This window comes from Telmatherina bonti (genome assembly GCF_933228915.1).
Source record: "Telmatherina bonti genome assembly, chromosome: 9".
NCBI classification, from domain to species: Eukaryota; Metazoa; Chordata; class Actinopteri; order Atheriniformes; family Telmatherinidae; genus Telmatherina; species Telmatherina bonti.
In genome coordinates this window covers 8683229-8702353 of record NC_136627.1, presented here as the reverse complement: position 1 = coordinate 8702353, position 19125 = coordinate 8683229, and the positions used below count along the sequence as shown (strand labels likewise).

The following is a 19125-nucleotide window of genomic DNA, read 5'->3' as shown; positions in this document are numbered from 1 at the left end:
GTAAGAGAGGTAAATATTTGCTAGATGAAGTTATGAGTCTCTCACATGGTTGTGGAAGAAAGCGTTGCTTTAGTTCACAGAAGTCTGCAGCACTGGTTTCTGCTCGGCTCTCTGAAGATCATTGAAAAGAAAAAAAAGAATATACATATATATATATATATATATATATATATATATATATATATATATATATATATATATATATATATATAAATGTACATATATATGTGAATATATATATGTACATATATATATATGAATATATATATATATATATATATATATATATATATATATATATATATATATATATATATATATATATATATATATATATATATATGTGTGTATATATATACCTCTCCCTGAGCCGTCACCTTATCGTGGTGGAGGGGTTTGTGCGTCCCGAAGATCCTAGCAGCTATGTTGTCGGGGGCTTTATGCCCCTGGTAGGGTCACCCATGGCAAACAGGTGTCTAGGGGAGGGACCAGACCAAGCACGGCTCATAGACCCCTATGATGACGACCAACCTGGGCATGAATGTTCCCTTGCCCGGACGCGGGTTACCGGGACCCCCCTCTGGAGCCAGGCCTGGAGGCGGGGTACGAGAGCGAGCGTCTGGTGGCCGGGCCTTCGCCCATGGGGCCCGGTCGGGCTCAGCCCGAAAGGGTTACATGGGCCCCACCTCCCGTGGGCTCACCATCTGCGGGAGGAGCCGTAGGGGTCGGGTGCAATGTGAGCTGGGCGGCAGCAAGGGGCGGGGACCCTGGCGGTCCGATCCCCGGCTGCAGAAGCTGGCTCTAGGGACGTGGAACGTCACCTCTCTGGTGGGGAAGGAGCCTGAGCTTGTGCGTGAGGTTGAGCGGTTCCGACTAGATATAGTTGGACTCACCTCGACGCATGGCTTGGGCTCTGGAACCAGTACCCTCGAGAGGGGCTGGACCTTCTTCCACTCTGGAGTTGCTCATGGTGAGAGGCGCCGAGCAGGTGTGGGCATTCTCATCAGCCCCCAGCTTGGTGCCTGCACGTTGGGGTTTACCCCGGTGGATGAAAGGGTAGTTTAACCGCCTCCGGGTGGGGGGACGGCTCCTGACTGTTGTCTGTGCTTATGCACCGAACAGCAGTTCAGAGTACCCACCCTTTCTGGGGTCCTTGGAGGGAGTGCTGGAGGGTGCTCCTTCTGGGGACTCCATTGTTCTGCTGGGGGACTTCAATGCTCACGTGGGCAATGACAGTGAGACCTGGAGGGGAGTGATTGGGAGGCATGGTCCCCCCCCCTCTGAACCCAAATGGTGTTTTGTTATTGGAATTCTGTGCTCGTCATGGATTGTCTATAACGAACACCATGTTCCAGCATAAGAGTGTCCATATGTACACCTGGCATCAGGATTCCCTGGGCCGCAGTTCGATGATCGACTTTGTAGTCGTATCGTCGGACCTGCGGCCACATGCCTTGGACACTCGGGTGAAGAGGGGGGCGGAGCTGTCAACTGATCACCACCTGGTGGTGAGTTGGCTCAGATGGTGGGGGAGGAAGCCGGTCAGAGCTGGCAGGCCCAAACGTGTTGTGAGGGTCTGCTGGGAACGTCTGGCTGAGTCCCCTGTCAGAGCGAGCTTCAACTCCCACCTTCAGCAGAGCTTCAACCATGTCCCGAGTGAGGTGGGGGACATTGAGTCCGAATGGGCTGTGTTCCGTGCCTCTATTGCTGAGGCGGCCAGCCGGAGCTGTGGCTGTAAGGTCGTTGGTGCCTGTCGTGGCGGTAATCCCAGGACTCGTTGGTGGACACCAGCAGTGAGGGATGCCGTCAAGCTGAAGAAGGAGTCCTATCGGGCCTTCTTGGCCTGTGGGACTCTGGAGGCAGCTGATGGGTACCGACGGGCTAAGCGGCATGCGGCTTCGGCTGTTGCCGAGGCAAAAACTCGGGCATGGGAGGAGTTCGGCGAGGCCATGGAGAAAGACTTCCGGACGGCTTCGAGGAGATTCTGGTCCACCATCCGGCGGCTCAGGAGGGGGAAGCAGTGCTCCATCAATACTGTGTACAGTGGAGGTGGGGAGCTGCTGACCTCAACTCGGGACGTTGTGGGTCGGTGGAGGGAATACTTCGAAGACCTCCTCAATCCTACCAACACGTCTTCCCATGAGGGAGCAGAGCTGGTGGACTCAGGGGTGGACTCTCCTATCTCTGGGGCTGAAGTCGCTGAGGTGGTCAAAAAGCTCCTTGGCGGCAAGGCCCCGGGGGTGGATGAGATCCACCCGGAGTTCCTTAAGGCTCTGGATGCTATGGGGCTGTCCTGGCTGACACGCCTCTGCAGCATCGCGTGGACATCGGGGGCAGTACCGCTGGATTGGCAGACTGGGGTGGTGGTCCCCCTTTTTAAGAAGGGGGACCGGAGGGTGTGTTCCAATTACAGGGGAATCACACTCCTCAGCCTCCCTGGTAAGGTCTATTCAGGGGTCCTGGAGAGGAGGGTCCGCCGGATAGTCGAATCCCGGATTGAGGAGGAGCAGGTTTTCGTCCTGGTCGCGGAACAGTGGACCAGCTCTATACCCTCTCTGGGGTCCTGGAGGGGGCATGGGAGTTTGCCCAACCAGTCTACATGTGCTTTGTGGACCTGGAGAAGGCATTCGACCGTGTCCCCTGGGGGCTCCTGTGGGGGGTACTCCGGGAGTATGGGGTACCGGACCCCCTTGTACGAGCTGTCCGGTCCCTGTACGACAGGTGTCAGAGCTTGGTCCGCATTGCCGGTAGTAAGTCGGATTCGTTTCCGGTGAGGGTCGGAGTCCGCCAAGGCTGCCCTTTATCACCGATTCTGTTCATAACTTATATGGACAGAATTTCTAGGCGCAGCCGAGGTGTTGAGGGGATCCGACTTGGTGGCCTCAGGATTGGGTCCCTGCTTTTTGCGGATGACGTGGTCCTGTTGGCTTCATCTGGTCGTGATCTCCAGCTCTCGCTTGAGCGATTCGCGGCCGAGTGTGAAGCGGCTGGGATGAGAATCAGCACCTCAAAATCTGAGACCATGGTCCTCAGCCGGAATAGGGTGGATTGCCCTCTCCGGGTCGGGAGTCAGGTCCTGCCTCAAGTGGAGGAGTTTAAATATCTCGGGGTCTTGTTCACGAGTGAGGGAAGGATGGAGCGCGAGAACGACAGACGGATCGGTGCGGCATCTGCAGTAATGCGGGCTCTGCGCCGGTCTGTCGTGGTGAAGAAGGAGCTGAGCCAGAAGGTGAAGCTCTCGATTTACCAGTCGATCTACGTTCCTACCCTCACCTATGGTCATGAGCTGTGGGTCGTGACCGAAAGAACGAGATCTCGTATACAGGCGGCTGAAATGAGTTTCCTCCGCAGGGTGGCCGGGCTCTCCCTTAGAGATAGGGTGAGGAGCTCAGTCATCCGGGAGGGGCTCAGAGTAGAGCCGCTGCTCCTTCGCATAGAGAGGAACCAGTTGAGGTGGCTCGGGCATCTGGTCAGGATGCCTCCTGGACGCCTCCCTGGTGAGGTGTTCCAGGCACGTCCCTCTGGGGGGAGACCCCGGGGAAGACCCAGGAACGCCTCGGGATCCCCCCCCGCAGAGTTGGCAAATGTGGCTGGGGAGAGGGAAGTCTGGGCTTCCCTGCTTAGGCTGCTGCCCCCGCGACCCGACTCCGGATAAGCGGCAGAAGATGGATGGATGGATGGATGGTGTATATATATATATGTGTGTATATATATATATATATACATATATATATATATATATATATATATATATATATATATATATATATATATATATATATATATATATATATATATATATATATATAAGAAAGCGTTGCTTTAGTTCATGAAAATCATCAGGACTCCCTGGATTCTATGGCAGAATCATAGGACTGGATCCTGTTTGCCATTGGCAGAGAACATTTGGTAAGTTTTTTCATTGGTGCAACACACACTCAACGCTGCTGCTCATCCCACTTGTGGTTTTTCCCCACAAATGGAAGATCAGACTTTCCAACAGTGTTACAGCTTAAAAGTATAAGTATTGTTTGTATTGGGCAACAGTACCTCTGCAGAGCAGCAGGTGTCAGACTAACACATTCACCTGCATTTCATTCATTCATTCATTCATTTTCTGAACCGCTTATTCCAATTCAGGGTCGCGGGGAAGCTGGAGCCTATCCCAGCCGGCTTTGGGCGACAGGCAGGGTACACCCTGGACAGCTCGCCAGTCCATCGCAGGGCTCACCTGCATTTCAATAGCCCAAATCTGCTTCATACAGAAGTTAAACATGTTGGACTGGCCAGGTTTTTCAAAGTGTGCATAAAATGACTCTCCTCTAAGAAACTGGTTTTACCAGAGCTGACAACTGAACCCTGTACTGGTTTGACCACGTAGGTGTGGAAAAAACTTTTCCCCATTGTTTGCCCAATTTAAAAAAAAATCCGCCTCTGTTTTGTTTATGAGCTTGTAAATGTTGAAATATCAAATAAACCTATTTAGACCAGAACAATTAAACCAGCATCAAGCTCGTTATTCTTAGTTTAGTTCTTATGTTATTGATTATTACAGAGACGCCATATGGGGGGGGAGTTAGGAAGATTCTAAGGGCCTCATGACTTGATCGCGGCCCAAAAAGATTTACAAACTGTATAAGAAAATCATTAAACCTTCATTAAAAATAATAAATACCTTTTTCAACGGTTGTAATAAAATTTAGCAGTAATATAAACTGATGAATCATTTGTATAAAAATAACCTAGTTAGATGTATGCACTGTGATTTAACCCTTTATACCAGGGGTGTCAAACTCCAGTCCTCGAGGACCGGCATCCAGCAGGTTTTTGTTGTCTCCATGCTCCAACACACCTGAACGAATCCATAAATATGTTGAAAAGAAGCTGCTGGATCTGTTTGATTTGAATCAACTGTGTTGGTAGAAGGAAACAACAAGAACCTGCCTGATACAGGTCCTTTAGGAATGGAGTTTGACACCCCTGCTTTATAGGGCACTCAAAGAAATAACTTCAATTTAGACATTTTAACCTAAAATTGTCCCTCTGGTATGATCCAAGACCTCCATTCTGTTGTTACATTAACAAAAAAAAAAAAAAAAAAGTAAAAATAGTTTCATGCTGAATATGAAAGAAAAATCAAAAATAGTCACTTGCCCCATAAAAGGTTAAACACAGCCCTAGATCTTTATTATTCCCATGAAAAGCTATTGAAATAAAAATGTAAAATTTGCGATCAAGTGGTGGGGTCTATGCCATTGTCTTTCATAGGACCCTAAAATTCCTGATGGCGCCCCTGTTTAGAAAGTTCCTACTGTACGTAAACGTGACACACCTGAAACTAGGTGGGTGTCTCCGCCTCTCGCGACGCCACGCCCCTGCGTCCACAAACGGCATCTTCCAGGAAGAAAAGGTACCGTCAAAGCGGTGAATGAACGGCGTTCAGTCAGCTTTTCTCCCATTTCTGCTTTCTTGGACGGACTTTCTGTGACGGTCAACATGCTCATTAAAGAATTGTGAGTATTTCTTTTTTACCTTCAAGAGACGCCGTTTCTCTCCAACTTTGACCAACAAAACGGTGGTTTGATTAGTTAAAACTCATGACAGGTTAGTTAACGATTATCCAGGAGAGGTAACCTGGAGGAATCCTGCTTTTGTTCCAACTTTTTTCATGTTTTTGTGGCTTTTCCCCCCCCCCCCCCTATGTAAACGACATAGAAGCGCTTTTCAAGGAACTTGTTCAACGTCAGGACTCCATTTAACTTTGCGGTATTTTAAGTAAATTTCATTATTAACAAAAATATACAAGGAAATGTTTAGAAATAAGTTGGGGTTTTGATTGCTGGTGGGTTTTTTGTACTTTCGGCTCTGGTGGAGTCTGCTTTCTGTGTGTAGTATTGTTGTAATTCAGCTGAATCTGTAGTGAAGCAGCCGACATTTGGCTGCTCTGCAGTTTGACAGGAAGACCAGCCTTTGGTGCAGTTTCGCCTCATTTTCTTGACCTTAATGGTCTCCTCCGGCTGTTTTACTTTAGTGAAAGTGAAAAAATAATCCAAAAGAATGTGAGCATTCATATGTCTTAAAACATAGCAGTGATTTTATAAAATGTGAGGCTTAATTTGTAACTTTTCCAACTTTGCATTTGTTAGAGATTCATTCAAGGGTCTAAATTGAGAGTTGTAAATAAATTAAAGAATATATTTTGTGTCTGAGTTTCAGTATCTTCTAAGTCAGGTGGTTTTTATCAGAACCATGTCATATGCACATCATAGCTGGGAAGACATCCAGTGCTGGCTGTCATCTGACCATAGTGCAAAGTACATTAACAGGCCCAGCCATGTTTTATGGTTGGGCTCAAGAGGGCCAGCTGTACCTAAGAACACCCAGACAAATAGTTTTAATATAATTGTTATTAGGACTTATTTAATGTGAGTACAGCCAAACCTGATCTTTGTCACACCAGCCGTCAGTTCATACCCAGAAGGCTCCTCTTCCAGTCTGATCAGTCCTTATGAAATATTCAAGTCCTGCCAGACTGGCAGCATTTGGAGATTAACTGACTATTGTAGGATGGCTTAAAGGACACACGCAAGGTTTCCACTCAAACTAAAACTTCCAGGTTTGTTCTCTCGTAAAGCGATCCTGAGTTTTATAATTTCCTCTTCCTTGTATCGTGTGTGACACAGAAGCGTGTTTACATTACATGTTAATGAAAATCATCCCGTTTGCGTTGCCATGCCTGAAAAGCCTGATGCCAGCGGTATCTGCTAACAGCACATTGTATTTTTCCATCAGATGACCAGTATGTGTTGCTGCTCTGCTGTTATTTGGACAGCGAAGCACACCTCTGCGTTTTTACTCTGCTTTCAGAAGCAGCATAGATGTTTTGGAGCCTATATGGAACAGTTGTGATGCATTGTGGGACTTGTAGGTCATGTGTGTGACATTTAACTAAATGGTATTTCATGGATGATACTTCAGAGGTTTTGTTTTTTTGTTGCATCTTTATCCTTCTCCCTTTAGGTGAAGTGTAGAGATACTTCTTTTTTTCAACACCCACCCATCCTTCCTCATGTCATCTTTTCCGCATTTTAAGGCAGCGCCGGTTTAAAAAACTGGCCGAAGTATCAGTTCGTTCTGTAAACTTGTCAAATGTAAATGTCTGTATGTCTAACCTTGGATGAGCTGACTTGAACCTTGAATTTCCCCTCGGGGATAAATAAAGTATATTGGATTTGATTTGATATGTTCCTTCAAACTTGATTTGTATGGATGTGATAGATTATTATGAGAAAATAACTACTTCCCACCGAGCAGTGACGGACAAAGATGTGTCCACTTGTTAATGTGTTTTTGTGCTTGCTTTCTTTCTTCTCCGGCAGCCGGATCGTCCTGCCCATTTCCGTGGAGGAGGTAAAGACTCATTTATTTTCTTTCATTTTATCAGTGACAGTAACTGATAATTGACATAAACAGAGTGTACATGTTCCATGTTTGGATAAATGGCTGACTTCCTCTGTCCTCATCTGGCTGTTTGCTTTTTCTTGTTGATAATTATGGCCCAGAACGTCACTTCGCTTCACTCGGTGCTTTTAGAAAGGAGGTGACGACACATTTTAGGTTGATAAGCGTCGTGACGTTTGACAGCAGCGTGTTGGAGCTGGTGCGTTGTGTCACAAACAACACTGAAGTCTTTGTGTTTCTGTTGCTTCACACCAAGTTGAAGTATTTCACCAAAGCACATAATCAGTTTGCTGAGCGACCGGCTTTTCTCCTGATCCGCTCGCCGGTTGCTTGTGTAACCGTGTGGGACGTTTAGGACATCCTGAGCCGGATTGAATGTGACGGAGTGGGCCTGTCCTCTCTTACTGGTCTCCACATCTTCCACTGGGTTGAGTGGGTTACAGATAACTAATTTACAGCAGCTTGGCTTGAAATTTCTGTAACTGCAGGTGTTGTTCCTGTTTTGCTTAATAGAACCAGAATATTTACTTACCAAGCAAAACGGTTATGGAAACACTTTGATTATTTGGTATCTAAGCTATTGCAGCGTTAACCATTTAAAACTTCAAGCCATTTTTATCTGTTTTAATATAAAACTGCATGTGGAAGCCCAAGCCTTTAGTTCCAAGTCAACATCTAGATGTTATCTTTTTCAGGACAGCCTCAGTTGTCAGAATGAGGTTAAAATGATGTTAAATGAATGTATCAATAGATATATTAGTATACAGGCCAGCCAAAACAGCATTTACTACTAACATAACTTTGTCAAAATAACACACAGATCAGCAATAACCCATCCTTTTCTCATCTGCACATCCTTCTCGTAGGTCTTGGCTTTCAGGAGAAACAACACTGGCACTGAAATAAACACGCAACAGAAATTATTGTTTACAAGGTTAAACTTTTTCCTGTTAGCTGTCTTTTGCTATTTATAGTTATCTGCTACTGTTTACCTGCTATCCTCTAATTCAGCTGGTTTTGGCACCAGTGTGCATAAAAACATAATCTTGGCTTTATTCCAGCCACAGAGGAGCATCATTTATCTTTTCAGTCACACACTGCTTACTTGTTGGTCTTTGGCTGCTCCTGATTGGACATTACCATCGATTTAAGCCCTCTGATTGGAGTAAAACTTTGACAGGATGTGGCTTTGTCATTTTGAAATAGAGGTCTCGTAGCAACTTTGTAGTGATAGAGATCTTTATGATCACACATTGTGAACTTATTGTGGAGTCTCTGAAGAAAAACAGCATTTTGTGGCTGGATTCTAAACATCCTGGATGGGATATAAATGCCTGGAAACCTCCATATATCACCGCAAGAGTAAGCCATCCATCACAGTGCATGCCACAGAGTTACACACTACTGTTCCTGGGACGTTGTTGGCAGAGTGAACTTGTGGTTCCCAACCTATTATCCTCGAGCGCCGTGTTCATGAAACTACCACAAAGCCATGGATTCTCTGAAACTTCTGACGCCATTAGCTCGCTTCTCCCCACAAATACTGCATTCTGGCCCTTTCCTGTCCTTTTGATAAAAACAAAATGTAAACAAAGCAAAATGATCAAACTTGAGGAGACACAACTCCGCTAGTCTTCGTGTGAACATGGCCTTCAGTTTACTGGCTCTGAATGGTCGACGCTATGGGGACTCCAAGCTGGGAACCGCTGATAGAAGCAATGGGGCTCTGGGGCACCAAATATCTATCAGAGACCCAACTAACCTTAATTTCCTTAAAATTTACTCCCAGATTTATTTTAATAATGTGAAGATGTGCTTTTTATTGATGATAAATAAGATCTGCTGCAAAGCTTCACTCGGCTCTGACAGAAACGTTGATACGTAGTTGAGCTGTTGAGTCATGCTGACGGTTATTTATACAGAGTAGCTCTTTAATCCAGCGAATGTTGTTTTGTCCTTGGTTCACGCCTCTTTCTGCCACTTCTGATGTTTTTCTGATAAACCTGATACTCTGAGCGTTCTGCCTCAACATGTTGCTGTTGTCTCACTCTGATTGAATGTTTTGTTTCCATGAGTTCCCTGTAAACCTCTGCTGGTCTTTGATAATGATAAGATACACTGGTTAAACATGGCGAGTCACATTCCTGAGCTCCCGCTCAGAGGCGACACTTAGCATCCGTTGTGGCCAAAGTAGGCCAACCAGCCTGGAGCAACACCGCGCCTTCCAGGGCTGGGCTCCACTCATTTAACTAATGTCCTCTTCAGCCGTCAGTGGGGTCCACACAATGAGAGCAATCACCAATCCAGCAGTGGTCTCGGTGGGCCAGATGTTTCTGCAGCATAAAACTGTTGGGCTCCTTTAAAGGGGCTGTTTGTGTTGAGGAAGCTGACAACGCCTGTGATGAGTCACTGTTTCCAGCCTTGCACTGGTTTTTCCTGACTCAGGAGTGCTCAGAGTCAGGGAGGAAGAGGAAGAGGAAGAGAGGGGCAGCAAAGCAGAGAAAATGCTGAGTCTGGGAACTGTGGAAATGGTTCACTCGGTCATTTGCATGGATTTAGTCCTGGCAGACACCAGTTTGTTCCAGTGCTTCTGGAGTGTTTCCATCCCAGACGTCCAGTTTTGTTCTTGTTGATAATCGCAGCTATCAGCGATTCACAAGCCGTTTTTAGGCCTTCTTAAATGTTGGTACAGATTTGACTCTGTTGTCAGCAACTCTTTTTTTTGTTTTTATAAAGTAGTACAAAGTGTTGGGATGGACTGGCGACCTGTCCAGGTTGTATCTCCTGCCTGATGGTAGCAGGGACAGGCTCCAGCCTCCCAGTAACCCTTAATTGGACTAGGCGGTTAAGAAAATGAAGGAATGAGTATTAATGTAAGGAAAATTGATTTAATTTGATCATTTCTCCCTTTTTAATAATAGTTAACGTTGTATTGTACATCACCGAAAAGCCTGATGAGTCGGTGTAACTTGTAGTGATTGTGCTTCTGTGAAATGAGTGACACCACTAAATGTAGGAAGCCCCACAAAAAACGTCCTAAAATCTGTAAAATTCTTACAAAAGGTACCAAGCGGTTGTAGCTGTGTGTGGATCTTCCACCAGCTTCTTGTTCCTGACAGTGAAACGTAAAAATAGCCAGTATGTATGTATTCATCCCAGCGCACCGGTACTCTCCCAACATTAGTTTAGACCAGCAGGAGAATATTACAGCGGATTAGTTTCTACACATTTATACGAACACGTTAAGCTGTTTATCTCATTCCACAGAAGCTTGATCCTTACAAGTTATACTTCATTTTAAAGGCTTGATAATCATATATAAAACAAAACCAGCTGCTTTTATTAAAGGGAGGAATAACTTTATGTGCAACCTTTAGCTTTTCTTGTTGTTGTTGATCCTGTGCAGTTTTAATTGGGTTTAACATTCAGATCAGAGAGAAACCTGTAACCATTTTATCATGTTTTTCTTGTTTTTCCTCTCCAGTACCAGGTGGGTCAGCTGTTTGCTGTAGCAGAAGCCAGTAAGAGTGAGACGGGTGGAGGAGATGGTGTGGAGGTGCTCGTCAATGAGGCGTATGAGAAGGATGGAGAGAAGGGACAGTATACCCACAAGGTGTACCACCTGCAGAAGTAAGTACCTGTACAGGACAGTCTCCTCTTCTTCATCCTTTCCTTTCTGATTGAGATATATATATATATATATATATATATATATATATATATATATATATATATATAATATATAATTATATATAATATATAATTTATTTATTTGGAGTATAATCCATCAAATGCTGCGGTTGAATGGTTTCTGTTGTTACTGCTTGTCATTCACAAGTCGCAGTTGTCCAGAGGTGACCTTTGACCTTTTTATATAAAAACTGAGAGGACTGCAACTGAGACGACTCCTGTTTGTTTCTGCAGCAAAGTGCCACAGTTTGTCCGAATGTTTGCTCCAAAAGGTTCCCTGGAGGTGCATGAGAAGGCTTGGAACGCATATCCTTACTGTCGAACCAGTGAGTCCTGCACACACACACACACACACACACACACACACACACACACACACACACACACACACACACACTCAGGTCTGAACCACGCAGGAGGATTAAAGTCTTTTTGATTAAACTTCTGGTTCTGGACTTTCAAGTACATGAAGCTCTGTTCACATCCGAATTTCTTAATGGGTTGTATCACCATGGCAACTGGTGCTGGCAAACCTCGTGTGGGCCGCAGCAGGTTGGATTGTGATTGGTCGTCTGCTGTCAGCTCCACCTCTTCCATGTGGATGAAAACCTGCTTAGCTCAACGATGTTGAGCTCTGCTCCTCCTGGGTCGCTGTCCTGCTGCTTTTAGATGTTTCCCTGCTTCAACACACATAACTAAAATGAGTAAATCATTGCACAGAAATAGACAACAACCAGATGTGTTGGAGCAGGAAAACCTCTAAAACCTGCAGGACTGTGTCCCTGGAGCGCCGGAGTTTGAGATCCTTAGCTCAGTGAGATCTCCATTGTTGGGTATTTTTTTTAAAACCAGTTTACTGGATATGTCGGACTTGCTCCATAGTTCAAACCACTGGTGTTAACATGCATCCTGGGTTTTCCAGTCGCAGGTGGGCGGCTCCCACCTGGTACTTCAGTGCTTCCCCACACGAGTCCTGATGAGAGATGCCACGCTTATAGAGTTTCCCGGAATAGTTATTTCCAAAGAAAAAAATCAGTTTTAGTTATGATTTTATCATTTTCAGTACCACACAGATGTTGTGTTTTTATTCAGTTGTGCCAATCTGCCTTTTGATTTAGACAATAGTTATGGTGTTTAGTAGCGCAGTTATGTGTAAAACCAGCTTACTGTGACATCCCTGGTCCTGGTCTACGTATCTGAGCTGTAAACTAAAAAAACACAGCTGGTTGTCGGCTTGGCCACAGATGTTTCTGTAACACCAGGAGAACATGTTGAGCACCCCGACTAACACAAACTGAAGCTTTAAGCTTTGTTATACGTGTTTCAGGAAAAGACCCATAACAGGATAAATTCTGATCTTCTGGATCCATGCTGAGCTCCTAGCTGCTCAATACACAGTCACGACCCATACGAGGAGCACGAGAGCTCCTGAGAGCATCTTTTATACGTTTAAATGCACAGTGCGGTGCCTTACTTATTGATTTTTTTTTTTTTATAATTAAAGTTTTTCCAGTTTATTTGTGATGCCAGGAAATCGGGACAGATTCAGTTTCTGTCTGAAAACATGCAGACGTTGTTTCAGATACATCCTCCTCCTAAAACTAAGCTGTGAGGGTCTTACAGGGTATGTTTGAACCATTTGGAGAATCTCCACTGCCTCTGATGAGATCAGAGACTTGAGACTTGGTGGTCCCAGACCACCCCTGAAAGCATCCTGACGTTAGCGCCAGGTTTAACCAGGAACCAGTGACTCTCCTCAGAATAACAACACATCTACAGCAATGTTGACTTTCTCTTTATGGATTATTTTAACTGGTTTTTTTTTTATGCTTCTCTTTCTGGAACATCATCTTCCCATCGTGGTCAACCACTCTCATGGATTCAGTCCTCACAGTAAGTGATGCTCAGATCTGTTCTCCAAATGAAAAACGATAAAGGTTTTATTTTAAATGAAGACGCCATGCGGTACAGCTGAATGATCTGTAACTGATATTTAATCGACGTAGCGGACACTGCGGAGCAGTTATGAAGTTCGTTAGGGATGTGACGATATGCTATCGTCCCAATTCGACTTTTTTTGGGTGCCGATTTGATTTAAATTACGATTCTCACAATTCTTCAAAATTGCTGATTTTTGTAGATCAAAAACAAAAAAATGTAGTGAACTTTTTTTTTTTTGCTCGCCATTTTTCTTGATTTCAATGAGAGGAAAAAACAACACAGTAACCAGACCATCATTCTGCTGCTATAACGCCCAAGAAGACAAGTAAAAAGATTAATAAAAACAATAAAAATGAAAACAAAATTATGTTTTTTTTTTTTTTATTTATTTGGAAAAAAATAAAATCGATTTTAAAATTGTGAAGCAAAAAATCTGGATATCGGATTTTTTTATTCAATTTTCCCACCCGTAAAGTCCATACCTTGAGTTTTAGCTTTATGGAACAACGTGATTGTTGACTGACTTCAGCTTCTTTGTCTCCATGATTACAGAACGTCTACATGAAAGATAAGTTCATGATCAAGATTGAGACGTGGCACAAGCCTGACATGGGGGATCAGGACAACGTAAGTCATGTTTGTCAGCAGTAACGAGACATAAATCCTAAATTTATCACAGGGAAAGTAAAACTAAGAGGTTTAATGCTGAGTCTAGATCACCATGGTAACCCACATTAAACATATAACCTGCTGCAGGGAATTTTTCTTTTGATTTTGGTGTTGGATCATCAGTGCATCCCTGTCTTTTACTGAATCTGTTACCGATCAATCAGTCATCGATTCCAGATTATTTAGAAGAAGAAAAAGATCTTTTTTTCTGCTGCTTATCTGGGTCGGGGCACAGGGGCAGCTGCTTGAGTTTCCATCTCCCTGGCAGCTTCTTCCAGCCAGGGAATCCCTGGCCAACTGGGAGACGTCCCAGAGAGTCTCTTCATGTCTGAGTGCATGCACTGTGTCTGTTGTGGTGGGACATGCACCTCACCAGGGAGGTGTCCAGGAAGCCTCCGAACCAGATTCCTGAGCCACCTCGTCATGTGGAGGAGCAGCGACTCAGCGCTAAGCTCCTCCTGAATGACTGGCTTGTCTTCTCTAAGGGAAGATGCCCTGAAGAGGAAACCCATTTTTTATCTTGTTCCTATGGTCCCAATCCACAGGCTGTGACCATAGGTGACGGTCGGAACATTAACCTGTAAATCAAGAGCTTCTCCTTTCAGCTCTGCTCCTTCTTCATCATAATCCCAATCCTCACCATTAACCTCCGCAGAGATGCTGAATCTCACCCAGAACCGAACTCAAAGTGACTGATACTGAATTAATGTTGGATGTTTTCATCTTTAAACTGGATCGGAGCTGCGTGTCACCAGTTTAACTGTTCACAAGTCGGCTTTCTCCCAAAGCAAGCTGCTCTGCATTGTGTTGCCTTCGGTATCACGCTTTGATTTTAACGTATCTAAAAGAGTTTTGTAGGTTTTTGCTCTCATTTACTATCAGGTTCTGTTCATTCTGCTGGGATTGGATCTATAAGTATTCATGGATCTGTTTAGATCTGGTCTGAGGTGTTGCCACAGTGATCTCCTCGTGTCAGAGTGCAGCTGTCAAGCAGCATTTCATGGTGTTTATACGTTTGCACGTCTCCCATCAGAGAAGCTGCTCTCCTTATGAGTGGTGCATCAGGTGATCTGTCTACTCGTGTCAATGAAGCATCACAGATCAGTTTTTACGTGAGCGTGGAAGGAGCCTGAAGAGGGACGTCTGTGTTGATGCAGCGAAATGAGAAACTGGACAGATCTGTCTTATCAGCTGACCTGACATGAAAATGTGTCTGTTTTTTCCCTCCTTTTTTCTGTAGGTGCACAAACTCGACCAAAGCACGTGGAATGGAGTTGAAGTTGTTAACATTGACTTTGCTGACAGAAGCTGCATCAATTCAAAGGTAAGAAGAGCTGTGGGAGTCCGGCCCAGATCGTTCCCATCATTAGATCACTGATGGGAACAGCTCTTTTACACTCTATCTCTATGCAAAGTGTCGGTTTAACAAGAAGCTTGTTGTTCGTGGTCATTCTCTAGGATTACAATCCAGAGCAGGATCCAGCCATCTTCAAGTCAGAGAAGACGGGTAGAGGCCCTTTGGAACCTGGCTGGCAGGTACCGTCCCTCCTGCAGCACCTCACTGGCACTCTGGATTGGGTTCAAACTCCTGAGAGTTAGTATTTTTTACATTGTTGCCTGTTTATGTGTGTGTTTGCAGAAAGAACTGGCCAACAACCCCAACTGTCCCCACATGTGCGCCTACAAACTGGTTACTGTTGAATTCAAGTGGTTGGGACTACAGAACAAGATGGAAAGCTTTATTCACAGGGTATGAAGTAGCTGTTTGTTTTTTTTCCCCTTTTTTTGTAAAATGTAAAACCCCTTCTGAATGTCCGCATCTTCACACTGTCCAGGTGGAGAAGCGTTTGTTTACCCACTTCCACAGACAGCTGTTCTGCTGGATCGACAAATGGATCGATCTGACGATGGATGACATCCGGCGTATGGAGGAGGAGACGAAGAAGGAGCTGGATGAGGTAACTGCAGCTCTTACCTTTTTCTTTTCCTCTATTAGCCGCAATGTTGGAGCAAATAGTTCCCCCTTTTCTTGCTATTTGTGCATGTGGAGAGTTTTTCATTGACTCCTAATAAAGAAATGAGAAACATTTCTTACCAAACATACTTTCTGTGTTGACTTTACCCTCATATGAATCAGTGTTTGTTCACAATTTAACTTTCTGTGTATCTTCAGAGTGTTGATGTGACATTTGTCTTGCATTTAGACGGAAAGGGAAAGCATGAATATGTCAGATAAAATAAGCTTTATTTGTCACGTGCACAATTATACTTAATCCAGTGTAGTGTAAAAATGTATTTTCTGGTTGCTGCCAGTGAAGAAAGACGCTCCTGTCGCATCAGGTTGAAATAACTAGAGAGGCTCTTGGGATGAGTGTTAACAGGTGCAAGTTGGAGGTTCTAGTGACATCTAGTGGTATAACTATGCACATCTTAAATGTGAAGGAAAGAAATAATCTCTGCAACAAAAAACATGTCTTGTCCAAAACCAGTGTGTGGTTTGTCCTTTCTGGGCTACCGTAGTAATTGCAGAGTGAAATCCAACAGAGGAGCAGTGAGACTAACCTGCAGAACCTTTACTCCCAGTAAATCTACTGGCCACTTTATTAGGTCCACCTTGCTAATATCGGGTTGGATCCCTTTTTACTCCAGATTCCTCTTAATTCTTGGTGTCATAGATGCATCAAGGTGTTGGAAACGTTCCTCAGAGGTTTTGCTCCATGTTGACATGAAGCATCACACAGTTGCTGCACATCATGATGAGAATCTCCCGTTCCACCACATCCCAAAGCTGCTCTGCTGGACTGAGATCTGGTGACTGTGGAGGCTGTTGGAGGACAGTGAACTCATCGTCATGGTGGAGATGATGTGAGCTTTGTGACATGGTGCATCATCCTGCTGGAAGTTTCCATCAGAAGGTGCTACACTGCTCAGGGATGGACATGGTCAGCAGCAACACTCAGGTAGACTGTGCTAGTTAAACCATGTCATACTGGTACACCGTGACACCACCAGCAGCCTGAATCAATGATCCAAGATGGGAAGGATCCATGTTTTCATGATGTTTCCACCAGATTCTGATCCTAACATCTGAATAACTTCCTTCCACGCTGCAAGAATAAGCGTCTGAAATTTGTCCTATGTCACCTTCATATGTAGTGATAAATCCGAGGCATATCTGGTGTCAAAGCGACCACAGTCTGAACGATCATTCAATAATAACAACCAAGAAAATAAAAAATAAATGATCCAATCAAACCAATTTGAGGATTAAAACCTGCAGAGTGAATGTAGCCAATGTGGAAGAATAGAGGAAACTTCTATTGTCCAGTTCTGGTGAGTCTGTGTGAATTGTAGCCTCAGTTTCCTGTTCTTACTGACAGGAGGGAACCCGGTGTGGTCTTCTGCTGCTGGACGTGTTGTGTGTTCAGAGATGATGTTCTGCGATATTATCTTGGTTGGAACCAGTGCTTATTTAACTTCCTGTTGCATTTCCATCATCTCCAACCTGGATATTTTCTCTTCCTCAGATCATCTCTGTAAAAATCCCAGTAAATACTCACACCAACAACCAGACCATGTTCAAAGTTACTTAAGTCCCTTTTTTTTTCCCCCTCATCCTGATGCTCAGTTTGACCTTCAACAAGTCATCTTCACCATGGCTACATGTGTTAAATTGCTTAACAAGCTGTTGTACCTAATAATTAGGCATGTGAGCGTGTTTGTGTGTGTGCACATGTGTCAGTAACACGTTTATCTTTGCCGTAGATGAGGAAGAACGATGAAGTTAAAGGCTTGTCAGCTGATGAGTGATGGGAAAATAATTTGGTGAGTACCAGATTTAGTGATATTTAGTGTTTATTTTGGCAAAAGAAAGTTACTTCATCCGTTCTGCTTCTCTCTTCAGACTGTTTGATACGGAGTACTTCAACCATAAAGCTCAGACTTCACTCATCAGACCGACGGGACCTACAGCAGCTTCCAGGGCAGAATCAGGAACATCACTCTTACATCCTAATAAAGAATTTGCTCTTAATAAGAGCTCAGTATTGTGAAGCAATTGTGCATTTTTATGTACTACATTAGAATACAACTACAGCTGCTTTTAGTGTTTTTAAAGGAGGAAGTTTGTGAGTTGAAGGTTCTTTGTTGAGGATAAAATATTCTTGTTTTGCTGTTGATTTATTATAAAACATTTGGGGAAAGGTGTGGGCTGTTTCTGAAGATTTTCAGCGACTTATCTGTCTGTGCTCACTTTCTGGTTTGGTTCCTCTTATTGATTTTGTGTTTTAAGTTTAGTGATTTGTTGTTTACGTATTACATTCAGACACATGTCCATCAGTTCACTGTCTACACTGTCTACATCTACTAGAGCCCCAGAGTTACAAAAGAATGGATTTTTATTTTTAATTTTTTTGGTTAGTTATATTAAGTGCTTCTGTAAAAATTGTGATGTCTGTTTGGTACAAAGTGTGATGATTGCAAGTGGAAATTTCTCCAACTGCACTTATTTTTCTCCAGCAATAAATTGATCATGACATGTTCACGAGGCAATAAAAACCTTTTCCCTCATGAAATCAATTAATATAAAAATAAGTCCAGGTCAGGTTATGTGCCTTTGGGAAAGTACTTGTTTTTTTTTGTAGTTCTGGTTTGAAGCTTTGACTGATTCCTGTTTAAATGATCCAGAACAGTTTTTATGCAGTCATTTTGTTGTGCCCTTCATTAAAATGTCATCTTCACCTATTTTAATACTACAAATGGTGTCACTGTGTCTTGTATTAATTAAATTGTACTTTTCCTTTGCGTTTTTAAAATTTTAGTAGTATGATTATTTTGTTGTCTTTGTCCTTTGAGGAAAAACAAACAAAACATATATGACATTTACACTCCCCCCTTCAGGTCCAAATGATAAACTTATTTCTTTAACTTAACACTAACTTATATGTAATAAATAATACAATGTCCCAACGTGATTCAGGAGCAATCTTATACAGTCTACAGGAACAATCATAGACTGTAGATGAAAATATTTCCATATTTTCATCTACGGTCTATCGGAACAACCATAGACTGTATATAAAAGTATTTTCACATTTCCATATTTTCGTATGCAGTCCATGGGGACAAGCTATAAAAGGGGAACAACAGAAAAAAAATACTGTACTTCCGGGAACCAGAACTTCCGGTGTTTTCACCATTTTGCATACCCTGTCAGAATAGTGCACCGGAAGCGCTTATACACATAGCCCTATGTCAAGGTTAGGTTAGTTTTTAAAACAGTATGCATACTATTACTGTTTAGTAGATCTATTATAATTCTGCACTTAAAAATTGACGATATATTTGAGTTATGTGTTTATGCTC

General features: G+C 43.7%; 1 protein-coding gene across 1 annotated transcript; it reads left to right on the top strand.

Moving 5' to 3' along the window:
* The first annotated feature begins 5413 nt into the window (after nt 1-5413).
* On the top strand, nt 5414-18275 carry LOC306760371 (phosphatidylinositol transfer protein alpha isoform-like). Its single transcript, XM_079246188.1, has 12 exons — nt 5414-5513; nt 7380-7410; nt 10946-11091; nt 11386-11477; nt 13037-13044; nt 13645-13719; nt 15002-15085; nt 15220-15297; nt 15401-15511; nt 15597-15719; nt 17527-17586; nt 17666-18275. The coding sequence occupies exons 1-11, from the start codon at nt 5497-5499 to the stop codon at nt 17569-17571; spliced, it is 810 nt and encodes a 269-aa protein (XP_079102314.1). The 5' UTR covers nt 5414-5496; the 3' UTR covers nt 17572-17586; nt 17666-18275.
* The last annotated feature ends 850 nt before the right edge of the window (nt 18276-19125 follow it).

Excerpts from the sequence above, each read along its gene's own strand:
- LOC306760371 (XM_079246188.1), top strand. Across the intron at positions 13,720-15,001 it reads ACATGGGGGATCAGGACAAC|GTGCACAAACTCGACCAAAG; the intron begins GTAAGTCATGTT and ends TTTTTTCTGTAG. Across the intron at positions 15,086-15,219 it reads GAAGCTGCATCAATTCAAAG|GATTACAATCCAGAGCAGGA; the intron begins GTAAGAAGAGCT and ends GTCATTCTCTAG.